At 37.6% G+C, this 16597-nt stretch overlaps 1 protein-coding gene across 1 annotated transcript in view; it reads right to left on the minus strand.

The window, feature by feature from the left end:
• Positions 1-11934, minus strand: part of LOC139744034 (uncharacterized) — a 63849-nt gene extending 51915 nt beyond the window's left edge. The window contains exons 1-6 of the mRNA XM_071654496.1: positions 11780-11934; positions 8598-8780; positions 6801-6872; positions 4666-4794; positions 3352-3548; positions 1219-1304 (exon numbers count right to left, since the gene is read on the minus strand). Coding sequence (XP_071510597.1) covers positions 1219-1304; positions 3352-3548; positions 4666-4794; positions 6801-6872; positions 8598-8780 — 667 coding nt within the window. The 5' untranslated portion in view covers positions 11780-11934. The remainder of the gene's footprint in view (positions 1-1218; positions 1305-3351; positions 3549-4665; positions 4795-6800; positions 6873-8597; positions 8781-11779) is intronic.
• Between the last annotated feature and the right edge of the window lie 4663 nt (positions 11935-16597).

The following is a 16597-nucleotide window of genomic DNA, read 5'->3' on the forward strand; positions in this document are numbered from 1 at the left end:
CACCACATAACCGAACGGCAGGAATGTAAACAACACAATCCCTTCAAACTGGGCCAAAGTTTGAGACATTTGTTTTCAAAACCAAACTATCATTAAAGGTTGCGTGACTAAAGGACACCCTTGAAATCTCTCGGTGAATTAATATCTCAGTGTGCTTGAAATCTTTTTCTTTCCTTCTTTTCAAGATAGGACTCATTTAATCTCATGGCATCTTTTTAAGCCAGTGATAGAGGGTTGGATTAGAAGTCCTTCTGCCTCAGGGATACATGAAGTTGTGGAACATTTCATAGTCTACAAGGCTCTTCCCTCTGCCTTCATAAAAGCCATTGTTGATGAGGCAACAATAAACAACAGAAACAGTTACTGCAGCTGACTCAGACTTTTACAGTTTACTCTCACTACTACTGCAAAAACAAACTACTTCTCGTGCGCTTCATCAGCTCGCAAAATGTTGCTCACAAGGCCGGGAAGAAGTCGCGTGACAACTTCTGAAACGTATCACGCAATCTCACCATCATATGGCTTTGGTTTTTCGTGTAGAAAAACAAGCGTCAAGGAGAACGTAAAGCTCATCATGTACGGGAATCGTAAGGGAGAGAGTTTAGATTTTGCCAGCAAGAGGGAATCGCGACAGACAAGGTCAGTGAAGACGTAAGGATGAGAGCTGAAATGACCTTTATATCAATTTAAAGTGTAACACTGAAAATGCACGATACGTTTCACAAAGAGACATTGATCGATAACAGTGATGTCAGTTTGTGCGATCAAATCTTCAGCATTTTTTTTTTTTCATTCTTCGTCACATAAAGAACACCTGTACAGGATGCACTTTGTCAAAGCCAGCTGACTTCATATGTACAATGTGTGACATTAATGTAATCCCAATATCACTATTGTCTTCATAAAACAAGGATTAATTGAGGCATGCACTTCATCCCACTGTCACGGGAACTGACAAATAATGAAACCCAACAAAGACCTCAAAATCCACATGAAATCTTTGCAACATTCTATACAAACACACATCTTTACAAAAATCAGATGTTCATACGTAATATCAGCACTGCATTGACAAGATTTAAGTACACCATGCTCGGCAACGACTGCCAATTTATAAAGGTGTTTTCAATATTTGCCATGATTTAAAAAAAAAGAGAGAGAGAGAGTGCCACATACAATGTACATGGAACTTTTCACGCAGTTTTGCATCAAGTTTACCTGCTTGTGCTCCAGATAGTTTGTCTGTTAGACTCATAATGTCTTCCTTGGCCTGCAAAAGGGCTTTCTCCAGTTTCTTCTTGCTCCTGGTGTTGTTTAAAAAAAATGGGGGGGGGAGGGAAGTTACATGAAGACAGGAAATGAGAGAAGAAAGGACAGCAGACAGACGGGCATTGAGACAAATCAAAAAAAGTACAAAAATAAGATTGATCAAACACCAATACTCAAGAAAACATTAATGGCTTCACTCCACGGCAATTTCATTTAAGGACACGTTAGGTGAGGGGATGATAATGTGATACCTTACAAAGAATCTGCTGAAGGACACAAAAATATCCTACCAAAAAAAAAGAAGATGCACATAAAAAAATCTGCTGAAGGACACAAAAAATACCCTACAAAAAAAAGAAAAAGAAAAGAAAAAAGACAATACACATAAAGTTGTTTACATGTGATAACACACCCAGGTGTAATATATTTAACAGATTAAACTGAAAAAGGTTGTCTGGATTAAAATTAGGTTTAGATATGAACATACACATGATCTGAACGAGGAATATGTCTAAACTAGATATATCGCTACGGCGACTGATATGCCTCCGCCATAATGCATGGTTCTCTTAATAGGTCTATAGTACAATGTCTTGACAATGTGTGATGACAGTTTCACACAATTGGCAAAATATTAAAATGACAGGTTTGACACAAATGTGCTGAATGTTCACTTTCCTAGAACTAGGTTCAATTGGATGAATGATTAAAATGTCAGAGTGCAGGTATTTGGGGAACTGATTTTTACTTGACTTTTGACCCTTTTATAAGTTTATGCATTGAGTAATTTTCAAGGTATTGAGAAAAAGTATAATTTCAGTATCAAATGGGAAAATAGCATTATCTAAACCTGGCCTTTGACCTTTGACCTCACAGTTCCAAAGAGAATCACTGTTAGGTTGAACATGCATAAATATGTAAGTTTCATGATGATACCTTGAGTTACTTTGAGATATGGAGGAAAAAGTGCAATTCAGCACTTTCACTTGACCTTTGACCTTTTGACCTTTGACCTTTTGGCAAGAAACTTCCCACAGAATATATATTGGGTAATACATGTATACATCAAGTTTAAAAAAAAAAAAAACCTTCAGGCATTGCATAAACAGAAGGAAAGTAGTGATATTTTGAGGAGTTGACCTTGACCTTTGACCCCTGACCTTTGAACCATGACCCCCAACTTCCCCAGATAATCACTGCCCATTGGAACAAGCATACATACTAAGTTCCATGAAGATACCTTGAACCATTTGCGAGATATGGAGAAAAACATGAATTTTCAACCTTTTTTTTCACAAAATAACCTGTGACCTTTGACCTTTGACCCCGTGACCCTAAAATCCAAACAAAGTATTATCCCCCCAGGATTTACCCTCATACCAAGTTTGATGTAAAACCACCACACGGTTCTTGAGATATCGACAAAAACAAAACAAAGACGGACGTACGGACGGACAGACGACCCGAAAACATAATGCCTCCGGCCACTTCGTTGGCAGAGGCATAAAAAAAACAACATCTATACTGCATTGTCTGGCATTTAATGGGATATCAGAAAGCACTGCATGAACTGGGATCACATTATGAACCAATCAAAAAGTACTGGTGCAGCATGTGACCTCAAGATGACCAATATGACTATTCTATGAAATAATACCATCCTATCCAGGTTTTATTACTTGGAGATCAAATGAATCACCATCTATCTCCACTGCAGCATTTCTTGCTACAATTTCTGATGGTCCATCAAAGAGATCATGAAAATGTGTTTCCCTCCCAACCGTCATCACCCTCATAGGGCACCCAGATGCTTGGCAGACTGGGTAAAAGTGGCTGAACCCACAGCCACATAAACCAGGGAACAGTTTCATGAAAGTTGTCAGGCCTAACAAGTTGGTTAGTCTTTGACAATAACCACAGTTAACAGTCAGTGACCAGAGCTTCTCAGCCAATCAAAACCAAGGGATTTTTACTGAAATTGTCAGACTGACAACTTGTCAGGGCCGACAACTTTCACAAAATGGTGTCCATGATGCCCCTAAAACACATCATAGGTCAGCACTCTCTGCCCTTATGTCTTACTTTGAGGCAGCCTTGCCGCCCGTCATCTTCTCCACGTAGGACAGGATTTCTGAGTTGATTTCTGAGAGCTTCTGGGTGGCACTGGAGGCAGTATCCATGGCTTCCTGCACGGCAACTGAGACCTCCTCGAGGTCTACCTCGGGCTTCCTGGGCTTCAACTCCTCCTCATCAATATTGTTGATGTAAGTACCAAAAAACTGAAATGGGATGACAAATGAACAAAGACTAGTTGTAGGCTTCCTTGGGCTTCAGAACCTCCTAATTATTGACGTACACGTAGGTACATAAAAAAGAAAAGAAATATGAAATAGAATACCTAGTAAACCAAGGTTGATCCTTGGGAGAGATGAATTACCCTTTCACTTTTAAGATGTTTATAAAGACATTGGTGTAAAAATATTGTCTCGAAATCAGGTAAACAGCACCATCAGCCTGTGTCATCATTGCCTCCCATCCTTACCTCCATAAAATACATAATTCTTACTACCGACAATGCTACAGACATTTCCTCTCCATGAAACATGTCATTGTGAATCACATAAATTATTTACATACATTCCCCAGGGGGGCGTTTCATCAACGAGTTCGTCGGAGTTTTCACCGACAAATTTGCTATCAGCCAATCAGACGCAAGGATTTCATTAGCTTTTAACAGTTGTCAGTGTAAATCCTTGCGTCTGATTGGCTGATAGCAAATTTGTCGGTGAAAACCTCCGACGAACTCGTTGATGAAACGCCCCCCTGAAGTTACTGCCTTTATTTCAATGTAACATGCACCATTATTGTCCTTTCTTTTCTTTTAAACATAATCAGCCAACAGGAAAGCCATGGGTATTATCCTCCCCCTCCCCCATATCCTACTTAATATGAAAGAGGCTTACAAATGCAGACACTCTCAATTACATTTTGGGAATCTGGTATACCCACTCCCCATCTGTGAGGTGATGCTATGGGAACCTGGCATACCAGGTTCCCGGAAGGAGCGGGTTAAGAGGATGTCCTATCAACTACCCTGTAACTTAGCAGCATCAGAATGGCAATGATTGTCCTATTTCACTCCAACATTTGCTGCATCTGTTGCTCTCATTCACATACATTGTAATACAAAATCATTCCATGGTCTGTGCTGTCTTTTTGGTTCAATCAAACTGTTGAATGTGGGTTGGTGCCCTTGAAGAGAGCCTCATATCTCAGAAATCAGGAAATGATCGCCATAATGGTGGTGGCCTCACTCGCGAGCTCTCTGACAGATGCATACAGTATCCAAGCAGACAGGTAAGAAATGATCGCATATCTGGTCACCACGACACTTACGTCATTGATTTGAGTGAGCAGCTTCAGTCTCTGGCCAGTCACTTCCTCAAAGCCGACGACAAAGATCATGACCTGCTGCTGGTACTTCCTCTTCTGGATGGCATCACTGATGATCTTCTCCAGTTCCAGCTAGGAAGCAAGGAGGCAAACATCGCCATTATTGCATACCACCAGCCTGTACTCAACTGAGCACTCAATATCAAACTACGTACATTCATAAGTAAAGCCAGTTTGCAGTTCTACTTTGCGCATGAGCAGAAAAAATATGGTCATTCGTACCAACAGGCATGTTGGTTTTTAAATTCACTGGAATAAGCATCTGTGATATAATGATCATTCATGTAATCCTTATAAATGCTGCTTGACAGCACAGCCACCTGACAGCAGAAGTGGTATCAGGCAATATCTACAGGAAGAGATTGTAAATATATTCAATGCCAAATAATGAAATTTATGCATTCCCAAATGTCAATTGATGGATCATTCTGGTCATCCGGTCTGTGCATGTTCATTCTTTGAACAGGATTGAGGAAGCCCATAAATTATTACCTAAAGCTTATGCATTGTGTTGCTCTGAAGATGAGTGAAGTGCCCCTAACCCACTGACAAAAAAGAAGAAAGGTAATTTGTACCAATGTGCCCATGAGCTAACTCCGAACTAACTTAGAGCTGTGACTGTTACTGCCACGACATGAGTAAGACATCAAGCCATACACTTTTGAATGTTACAAACTTGATGGACATTTTCAACCCCTACATTACTCTAAATGACACACGGTCTTGTCATGGGATGCTATACACTATGTCATAAATATAAAATCCCCAGATTACAGTATCTGTTGCTTCAAAAGACAAAACACTGCTGTTTAGGCTGTTGCCAATTATCTTAAATGCAAGAACAACTTTCTGAAAATCATAAACTTTTCCACACACACACACAAAAAAGAAAAAAGTGCATGCACAATTTTTTCTTCTTCATTACAGTAGAATTCACTTGAATCCAGAGAGTATGAAGTGCCAGATTGAAGGGGTGTACACCAGCGGTACTCGATGCAACATAAAGAATACCCTTGCAGTGGTTATTACCTACATCAAGGGAGGAGGTTATGTTTTCATGACCGTTTGTTTGTCCGTGTGCAAAACAACTCAAAAAGTTGTGCATGGGGATTTGGATGAAAGTTACAAGAAAGGTCGAGAATGACACAAGAAACAGATGATTCAATTTTGGTAGTGATCCAGAAATTTTTATGGATTTTATGAAGGATTTTCAATATTTTGGCAGCTAGGGTCAATGAACTTTGGAGTTCAAGCGGCGCATTTTGGAGGTTTCATATGTACACTTATGTGCGTGCTCTAGTTTCTGCTAGGGCGAGGCGCGCCGCGCAGCTGAGGGTTTATGACGTAACAAAGGCTTCTTATATAGGGAAATCATGAAATTTTTCAGCATGCATATAGGTGGAAATCATTGATCTCTAAAGAAGAGCAAGATCATCGATTGAAAGAACTTTGGCAGAGGTCTGCGCTCTCAGAGTGCTTTACTAGTTCAGAATATTATTGACTGCACACCTTCCTATTGCACACAAGTTTTGAATTCCCTTCTTGTTCCGCACATCAGCAAAAGAGTCAGCCTATGCTCTTCAACAGGGTTCCATGACATACACATATCTGCATGCTAAGCCAAACATCAATTCTATTTACAAACATAATCCTAACCCATCAAACACAACCTGAAACCTTTATCATAAACCTAACCATAACCAAAGTCCTTGGAGAAAATAAGATCAGAGCAACTGTCGCAGGAGAAAAAGGTTGTGTCACTGTTCAATAGACCTTTACTTTTTCCTTCAAGGGTAACATCAAATCTAATGGAATTTTGTATGACTTTTCTTGCATTAGGCTCATTAATGTCTTAGTTGGTGATATACTTCTTTGATGCTGTGAAACTCCTAAAAAGATTGACAAACAGAATATACAGTGGTGATTCTTTAGGTTTTTTTTTTCATCATCCAAGGACTCATGTACATGATTTGGCTCAATGTTATTTGTGCGTGCGTGCAAATTGCTACATTAATAAATATCAATGTCACATGCATAAGAAAAGTAACAGAGAAGATTGTAAGTTTTGATCAGCGTACCAGATCTGGGACAAATAGTGCAGCTTTGTTGTCTCCCATTAGTTCTTCATTGAGCTCGAATGCAGCCATTGCCTGAGAAAACAAGAAGAAAGGGGGTGGAGAACATGACGACATATTAAATCTCTTATCATTACTTTGGACCATCATCAGAGAAAACTTTCATTTCTTTCACACAGTGAGGTACAGTCTGGGTTGATACCCTTTATTAAAAGTGAAAATGGACATGAACTACAAAGGTCCTATATCAATTACCTGTGATGTATCCCACTTCCAACGAGTGTGAATAACAAGTTCAGAATGCCATTGTAATACAGTAATGTGAGCAAAATGCTTCACACAATTTCTCAACTTTATTGATGTAGATCTAGATTTTAAATCTAATGTTTTAATTTAAATGCATTGGTCATGTTTGCTGTTGGGGCTTTCGTGGATTAATGAATCCAACAGAACATTAACAGTAACTACACAGATTTGAAAGGTATTTAGAAAAAAACAACAACACACCAAATATCCATCTATATCTTAGAAATCAGGTGGTTTTACTGGAGTTAACAGTAATAATGTGTCACTATTTAACCTATTAGTAACTGAACCGCCCAAAACTGCCCATCAGATTACTCCATGAACTGACCGAAACTGCCCATCCATTTTTTATGTAGTTTTGTGCTTTTCTATTTTTGTTTTCATCTAGAATATATAATTATGTCATTTAAATGAGGTCAAAGATTAACACAAGTATGTCAGAATTATTTCTGTGACACACAAGTCTCTTGGTAGGGTCTTGATAAGCTTTCAAATAAACATAACTTATAATAGACAAAAATAAACATGCTGTGATCTGTCTTGCAGAATTTAGAAAGTTGTCCATATGAGAGTAATATTGCTGAGCTTTCCAGGGAGCGATAGGCCATAATGTACAGAATCTTCAGTTGCTATAGGGATAATGGGGAGGCTGGTGTGAATGAATTGATCTTCATTCACTGACATTTGGAAAAACTGCAACTAGTGCAGGCCCACTAGAACAAAATTGCATGTCAACGCATATAATGTGTACTGAAGCATTATGCTCATCTGTAACAGCTAACTCCAGTTGAGATTCTTCAGCTGTACATATAAAAGTTAATAAACTATTTGTTACAAGGACGCTCAAATATGTCCAAGTTGGGCTAACCTTTGCACTCAGTCTCCCCATGCTACTGAAACTTTAAAGAATTGTACACATAAAATGATTTGCAGCACAGAAATTTTCAGGAATGTCACACACGACTGAACAAACATTAAAATAACGTCACAGTTCATCTTTGTTGCGAAGAGCATTTTCGCTTTTGCTTGGGGTGTTACATATGAAAGGTGTTACTCTGTATCTGCAACAGACAAGTTATCAAAATTGTCCCAGTGCTTGATGTAGATCACTTAAAAATTTCCACATCTGCAGTTAAGTTGATAATTGTGTGGTTAACAGAGTTTACATGAAATAATTGTATTGAAATACAAATAGTATCAAACTAACAAAAAAGGTCACATTTAACATATTTCATAAAGATTGATTATTGGTATTTCCACCATCAAAATTTTTTGAAACTTTTTTTTTAAAATAAATATCTGCGGTGTCAAAATATGTCTTTTGAGAGTTTATTTCTTACTTCTTCTTCTTTTTTCTTTTTCTTTTTTTTTTTTTGGGGGGGGGGCACTTTTGCAAAAAAAAGCTTGCCTTCTCCAGTGCCAACAACTGCAAAATCATATACAATCAGACAGGAGTTTTGGAAATAAACTTTGGGAGTTTGAGTCATACGGTACCTTGTCCACTCGACCAGTGATGCGGTCAAGCTCCTCCTTGGTATGGTCTGCCTGTCGTTGGGCCTGAGCCTTCAGGTTCCTCTCTATAACCAGCTGGGCCGGGGCATCCCCTCTGTCGATCACCGACATGGTGCCCACCATTGATGGGGACCACTGTCGCATCTCGTCTGGCCCCTCATCCATCTACGGGCAAAGAATCGGAGGACAGGGTGCTGTCATTGTTTGGCTTGTTTGTTGTTTTTCAAATGAGGAGTACCTCTCCAAAAGGTGCTAAATCCATTTTTTCATCACCTTGGACATTATTGCAGAAATGTATTCATTTGTAGCAGTCACATACAGTAAACTCTTCAAAGTATTGATATACCTATGAGAAGTCATTGCGTGACTATGCAGCACATAGAAGCATGTGAAATAGATATCATGTTTTGTTTTGTTTTTCCTTCAAAAGTGGATTTTGTATCTTACGGAAAGGTACTCTTCAAATAAAAAGGCAACACAATTCATGACACACTGTGTCTGAAACTCGTACCTTTTCGGTGACATCTGCGAACTTGCTCAGCCTTTCATCACAGTAGCACAAGCACAGGGCACAGGTCTTTGAATTCAAAACTTATTGACATAAATGTGACTGTGCTCAGGCTTGTTCTACATGGAAAATAAGGAAGCACTTTTGCTCATAACTAGCTTGCTACAATGTACCAGAGTACAAACAGCTTATAAAGTCCCCTGCGAGAGACCAGGCAATGAGGATAAAATGCCTTGCCTAGGGACATACCACAAATAAAATCCGCTGCTCATGGATTCAAACTAGGGACCTAGCTCACACGAGAAAGTCTGAAGGCTAATCTACTACGGAGCAATTACTGACTTCTTGCGATACAGAATATTGTGACAAAATGCATCATTTGTACTAAAATCTCGTGATGCACTTTCGGTTTACCCAAAGCAGCTTACAGGCATTGCCCCTGAGATTAACTTGTAGCTGAACATTTGCTTCTAAACAGATCTAGGATGTGACCATAGTGGTTCATCCTAACAGTGCACTCTTTAGCATTAATCATCATTGTGCTCGTAGTGATCAGGCTGCATTCACAGTAAAAAACAAGAACAAAATCAAAACAAAACAAAACAAAACGAAAAACAGTATTAAACACTGTGAGACAATTACCATAATGATGTTCTTTCAATTGTATAATCAGTCCCCATTTAATGGAAGGGGAATTGCACACACACACATTATAAGACATGCTGTAATATTTTATGTACAAGGCAGTCACAATTGCCAAGTTCTTGCTTACAAAGACATGCCCATGTTCAAAAATGGATTGTGTAATATGACTCTTTCAAATTTAAGCCTCCAAGTAGCTGACATCAAAGATAATTCAACCTATTTCTCCAAAAACAAAAACAAAAACAAAAGAAATAAACACACAAAGAGGTAACAGAAGAATAGCAGAAAATATGCAATGTACAATGTAGATACACTACAATACTGTGGCAACGCCAAGGCACTTTCACTGTAAAGAGTATAAAAGCTCTCTCTCTCATGTATGGTCAAATGAAAATATTTTCACATGATTACTTGTATTCTAAGAAATTTTAAATCTGAATTCAATACATGTACAGCCATTTTCATCAATCCACTCTAAGATTACCAACAAAGAGAATATGGTTATATGACATGGAATCCCTGTACATAGCACAACAAAGTTCTGTACAAGGACATTAGAGTTGGTGCACGGTGCTGCTGATTGCCTTGTACACCAGGACTACCTACAGGTGGGGTAACATTAGTTTTGGCACATATCAAGACTGTAACATGGATGTCCACTCTACATTGTATGTGGTCATTCCTTTAACAGCTCTCCGTGTCTACACAGTATATTCCATTATTGGATGAAGAGTTACATCCCAATATCACTCAAACCTGATCACCATGTCTAGGTAGACACACACATCATCTGAAATGTGCAATTCCAAATTAGGCTACAGCTAGCTATTACAGGTATGTCACAAATATGAATTTTAATCTTCTCAGAAAAAAAAAAAAAAAAATGTCAGGAATCATGCTTATCAATTCCCACCATCTGATCCACAACTGGAAGGAATTCTCTAAGCACATGGGGCACAGCAGGTACCCAGCCAGCGGAGTTCAAATGGTTGTATTGTTCTAGACAGAAAGATCCGTTTGTCCAGAGTCGTCTTTTGTTTTTTTGACGTTATCGCTCTCCTCCGTAGACAGGCGGAAGTTGTTTGTACCCATCGCTGTGTGGGTGTTCTTAACTACTGTCTTTATGGAAAATTGGGTGAGGTACCTTGCCCTTCTTGATTGCGTCTAATTCACGGCCCTAGGTCGGCAAATGTAAGGCTTATTTTTTCAACATACGATAGAAATATGTAAGAAATCCTTTCCAACCGGAGACAAAGAGCCAGGGCGGGAGAAATTAAATCTCAAACGGGGAGAACGGGAGATTTTGCAAAAATGGGTTTTCGGCGGGAGATCTCCCGTCGAAAACGGGATAGTTGGAGTCTCTGCTAACGTTAGGTTCTAAGTTAGACTTTATTCTAATCTCTAACTTAGGATGTCTAGCGACTCTAGGAAAGAAAGAAAGTATCAGGCCTAAAGTGTAAAATTAATTTGTAAAAAAAAACTAAATTAGATTAGTAACCTATTTTCTACATCAACATGTAACGTTAACTAAGTGCTAGGGTTAGACGTCTATACAACGGTAAATTAGATCTAAATTTACGACAACTTGAACAAGTAGAAACTAGAAACTTAGGATCCCAGTGTTTACAACTCAAGAAATTTGGACAAAATATTAGAGAAGAATAAATTATCTCCTGCAATCCATGACAGGACTGTCGGAGCTAAAATATATGGGGGGGGGGGGGGGGGGGAATGCACAAATTAGGCACTTTACGCAGTGTACAGGGAGACTCCGTAACGAAAGTCATGTTGGACTAGGAGACTACGCACAGGGCCTAAGCATTCGGCGAACACGCGGGCCGTACTGCACTGCGCCCGAGATGAGAGCGAGCGAGCGGCTACCCACAAAAGCTCCACCGACACCACCATTGAAAAAGCTGCTGGTGGTACATCGAAGGACTTACAAACCCAAAGTGGCTGATGTAAACAACCTTTGTTTGCCCGTAAAAACTACTAAATTATGTGAGCTTACACTTTATAACACGTTGAATTACGACGAAATCGAAAACATGATCCCTCTTTTCGGCACGATGAATTCGCTTGGCTTGTTAGAACACTGTCGACGATTTATCAGAACTTTTTGTTTCGGTGCTCCATTTTCGTCGCGGACATGATCGCCGCCATGTTGGCTTCCCCAGAGGTAATTGATTGATCACATGACCATGGTCACTAGGCAACAATTGTGAAGTGTTCAAGAAATCCATAATTCTGTGTCCCTCGTTTGCGAAACATGCTTATAGCTTATCGATTGGATCTGGTGGCGGATAATGCTCAACTCTGCACAACCTTTTACGACTTCTAAGACCCAGATGAGAAATATGAGCAAATAGAAAGAAATTGGAGGGGAATGATCTCTCCCTCTGCCCCTCTCTCAACCCCTCTCTCCCTGATGAAATGTATGAGTGCGTTGAGTGTACACGTGCAGGTGTAATCAATTTGTTATGTGTATTTCACGATACTTTTGACATGTGATTTTGTTGCTGCTATTGATTAAGCATTGTTGAATGTATATTGTGCGCAGGAATGCATACATTCAAGATGAATGTTTTGTCATGCGAAATTATTGAAAAAAAAAACACTGTTTGCTGTACAATCAGGTACATTTTGGTTTTAGCATTCTTCACACCACACAACAATTAAAGTTATACCTTCAGAAACTACAATAGTATACAACAGGCCTATTCAAGTAGACCTAAACAATCCAACCCGGTGTATTCGTTAATCCACTGCTGATGTTCTTAGAGCGGGACCTTACAGTTCCCTGGAAGGTGTGATATTTCCGGATTTCCCAATATCATTCATACTGCTCCGGTCTGGTTCTCCTCTCTGGAACTCATTGCGTGTGAAACTGAGGATGGAAACCTCATTCCCTCTATTCAAGAAATAGATCAAAACCTTTTTTGATCCAGTAGCTTTTAGGTTTAATTTCGTGGCTTTATCCTTATGAAGCAATGCCAAAAAAACAAACAAACAATAACAAACAAACAAACAAACAAACAAAATACACCTTGGGCCGTCTTGCCTTTCTGCGCCAGGAGTGTCACTGTGTGATACACACGAGGTGCAGTGGCGGATCCAGAGGGGGGCGCAACCGGCGCACGCCCCCCTTTAATTTTCGTTAAAAACAATGAAAATAAAAAGAAAAAAATTAAATGAAAACCGGAAGTGGCACCAGAAATATTTTAGTCACGCCCCCCCCCCCTTTACAGAATTCCTGGATCCGCCCCTGAGGTGCAAGGCTTTATCATTATCGCCATCTTTTTTTTTTCCAGCAAATTATTCCGAGCCGTTCTTTTTTACCCCTTTTTTATATCATTTAATCTTATTTCACATTTGCCGAAATACATGTACTGTTTATATCATTTTAATATCTATTTCTCTCTAAAGAGAATGTCGAGAGTGATAACATTCCAAAGTTTCAGGCATCATTCAGCACCTTTATTGTATGAACTAAAATTATTGGATGTATTTAAGGAATATAGATACCTAATTGGAATATTCATCTATGATCAATGAATGATAACCTATCCAACTTCATAAAGCATCGTATTATTTTTCTCATATTGACCATACATACGAAATAAGAAACAAAGAAATGTGCAATTCTAAACTAAAAACTGTCAGAACAGAACTTGTAGGGAAGCGATCAATAGCATATTCAGGTGTTTAAATATGGAACAATCTTTCAACTGATTTACGTTATACATTCTCTCGTAAAAGATTTTGTAAAGTCTTCAAAAAGAATTTATTGGAAGAATACACATAATTGGAATAAACTTGTTTATTTTGTAATCCACAAAGCAAAAACTTCAATTCTAGTAATATAAGTAATGTAAGTACACTTATCAATTTCAAAATTTTAATATTGTACATAGTGTAAATACACTTGTTTACAATGTAAATAATTTTCTTGTTGAATTTATATATTCTTCTTCTGTATTCAAGGGCCAACGTCCACTAGCGTTGCCATTTGTTGGACCCTTTTACCAAATTTGTAAATATGTTTGTACTTTCATATTTATATTGTTGATAAGTTTGAATCATACTTTCATGTCTTGTATTCCTGTTAATTGTGTTATTATTATTATTGTATCCTCAATGATTGTATAAATTATCTGTGATTGTAAACTTGAACTTAAAATTTGGTAATAAAAATCATTAATTCATTCATTCATTCATGCATTCATTCATTTATTCAATCTAATCTTGTAATCATGTGCTTAATCAGCAAACAGCAATATCTCAAGTATAGAAGAAAGAAAATAAACTTCGCTGCTGTTCCTAATTTGTCTTGAAGACTTACAAGCCGCTTTATTCGGTATGAATGCACCAACCGAAATGAAGGAAACGTGACTGATATCCGTTTCTGTATTCTGCCAGGATTCAGACTTTGATTGACATTTTCTTGGACAACTCATCACCATGGAAACCGCAAAGCCGGAACTGGGCATGTATGCCAGCACTTTGTTCTATCACTTAATGGGAATTTATTGCATTCGTGTATGTTCTTGCTTGTGGAGGAAAAGCGCCAATGATTGGTTTATCAAATATTTGGGTTTTTTATGATGATGAAGAAGCGTCAGGCGTCACAAATCACAGATTAAAGAATTGAGATGTTTATAATCACGTATTTGTGAACAAAAAATATGCATGACGATATTTTCAAAACACAATGCTAGATATCATTATAAGATGCTCAGGAAGAGTTTCAGTAAAACGATTAACACAAAAGTAAATCCAAAGGTTAAAAAAAAACCTTGCTTCCTTCTTTGACAAAGGGGATATCATTTGCTTTAACTACAGTCTAAACAGGTAGGAAATACCGATTTTCTGACTAGAAACACAATTTTCAATCGACCATACAATCATCTTTTATTCTTATAATTCCAATTCAAGTACATTATTTCCATCGAACAAACAGCGATGCATAATACAAAGCATGCAAGCAAAGAAAGAACGAAGTATAGGCCCACAAGTTATAAAGTACGTACAAAATGCATGTACGAATGAATGTTTTTATAAAACAAACAATGTATACTTTGTAAGAATGACAACGAAGTAAATGAATCAATGGAAGAGAGTGATCAACTAAAAAGCATGCAGAGCTTGTAATTGTGGATCACTCAGTAAACAATAACACTATTCATCTAAAATATATTTATGTTGAATAAGAACATTTGCTGGCTGTTATGATAAATGCATATTGTCAACAGTGCTTATATAATGCAGAAGAAATACAAATAATTATAAGATAGACGTCAATATTCACTAAGCCGTCTGTACCAGGAAAATATGCTGACAAGAAACATTACATACATACACACGCAGTTGGTCATGCAAAAAAAAAATGATACAACAAAAATGCACAAATCTGTAGACAAAAGCTGCGATACCATGCCAAGAACGAAGAACGCGATGAATGATAATAATAATAATAATAATAATAATAATAATAATAATAATAACAATAACAATAACAATAACAATAACAATAACAATAATAATAATAATAATGATAATAATAATAAGTATTATCATTATTATTTTCTTTTATCATTATTATTATTATCATTATCTTTATTATCATAATAACAATAATAATAAGAAGAAGAAGAAGAGAAACCTGCGAACAAGTGAAGTTGAAGAATACTATTGACAAAGAATGAGGACACTTTTCCCTTTCCTCGCTCGAAATGTATTCTCCATGATAAGTGGTAGCAATCATAAGTCCTTCGGAAGACATTTTGCCACTCTTAATTCTCCGTCACCGTTTCCTCATCGTGTCTGTCAGTCTCTCTCTCTCTCTTCCAGCTTATTCTCTGATATAACTCATTCTATATCTATATTATGTTTATCAGTTTGTTTGCAGTGTGCTTGTGTGATATCATCATGTACGTCGTATCTTTCCCCAATCATTATTACGTAACAAACAATGTTACGTATAATGAAATACAACGCCAGATAGAAAATGAAGTGTAGATGGATCATGCTGAAGACTTCTTTCTATGCAAAATCAAAACCACGTTAGAGCTGTAGACCCCTACTGCGGTTCTTTAACATAACATTCATTGGACAAGTTTCCAGAATAACAGTATGGAAAGGTATAGGCGGACAATATTTTGAGACCTAAATAATCATTATAAACATTAGCACTTTCTCAGCGGACAAAGATGCAGGTATATACATAATTACATACCACAATATTTATCATCAGAAAAAAGAATGGATGGATATTTGTCCGTCTGGCAACACAGGGAGGAATATCCGTGTGTTTGTGTATGTATATATGCATGTATGTATGTATGTGGTGCGTTTGTGTGTTTTTTGTGCGAGTGTGTTCAACTTTTGAAAATTTTATCCCTAATTTTTGCTCTTCTAAAAGTCCTTAAAGTCACTGTTAACCGATGCTCACGCTAAACTACATAAAATTAAGAGGAGCAAATATACAAATTGAAAGAAATATCATTCAACTCGGGTATGAAATCAGAAAGTTGTATGATTGGTTATGATTCACTATTGATTTGATCTGATTTGAATTGAATTGAACTGAATCTATTTCCACTTTGACTTCACAAAAGTATGAAACAAACATAACTTAGTTACAATGGTTATTTCAATTATTACTGTACAATTATATTTTGTCCAATTTTATGTACAAAAATAATCGAAACAATAATACATGAACTAATAACATCATTTAAAACACTTTGAGTCAAAGAACCCACGTGGGAGAGACTAAATCAAAAGCATGACTTGTATTACTTAGGCCCCCGAAAAAAAAATCAAATAT

The sequence above is a fragment of the Diadema antillarum genome, unplaced genomic scaffold (genome assembly GCF_040938485.1).
Source record: "Diadema antillarum isolate AM-2024a unplaced genomic scaffold, OU_Dant_1.0 seq00001130_RagTag, whole genome shotgun sequence".
Taxonomy (NCBI): Eukaryota; Metazoa; Echinodermata; class Echinoidea; order Diadematoida; family Diadematidae; genus Diadema; species Diadema antillarum.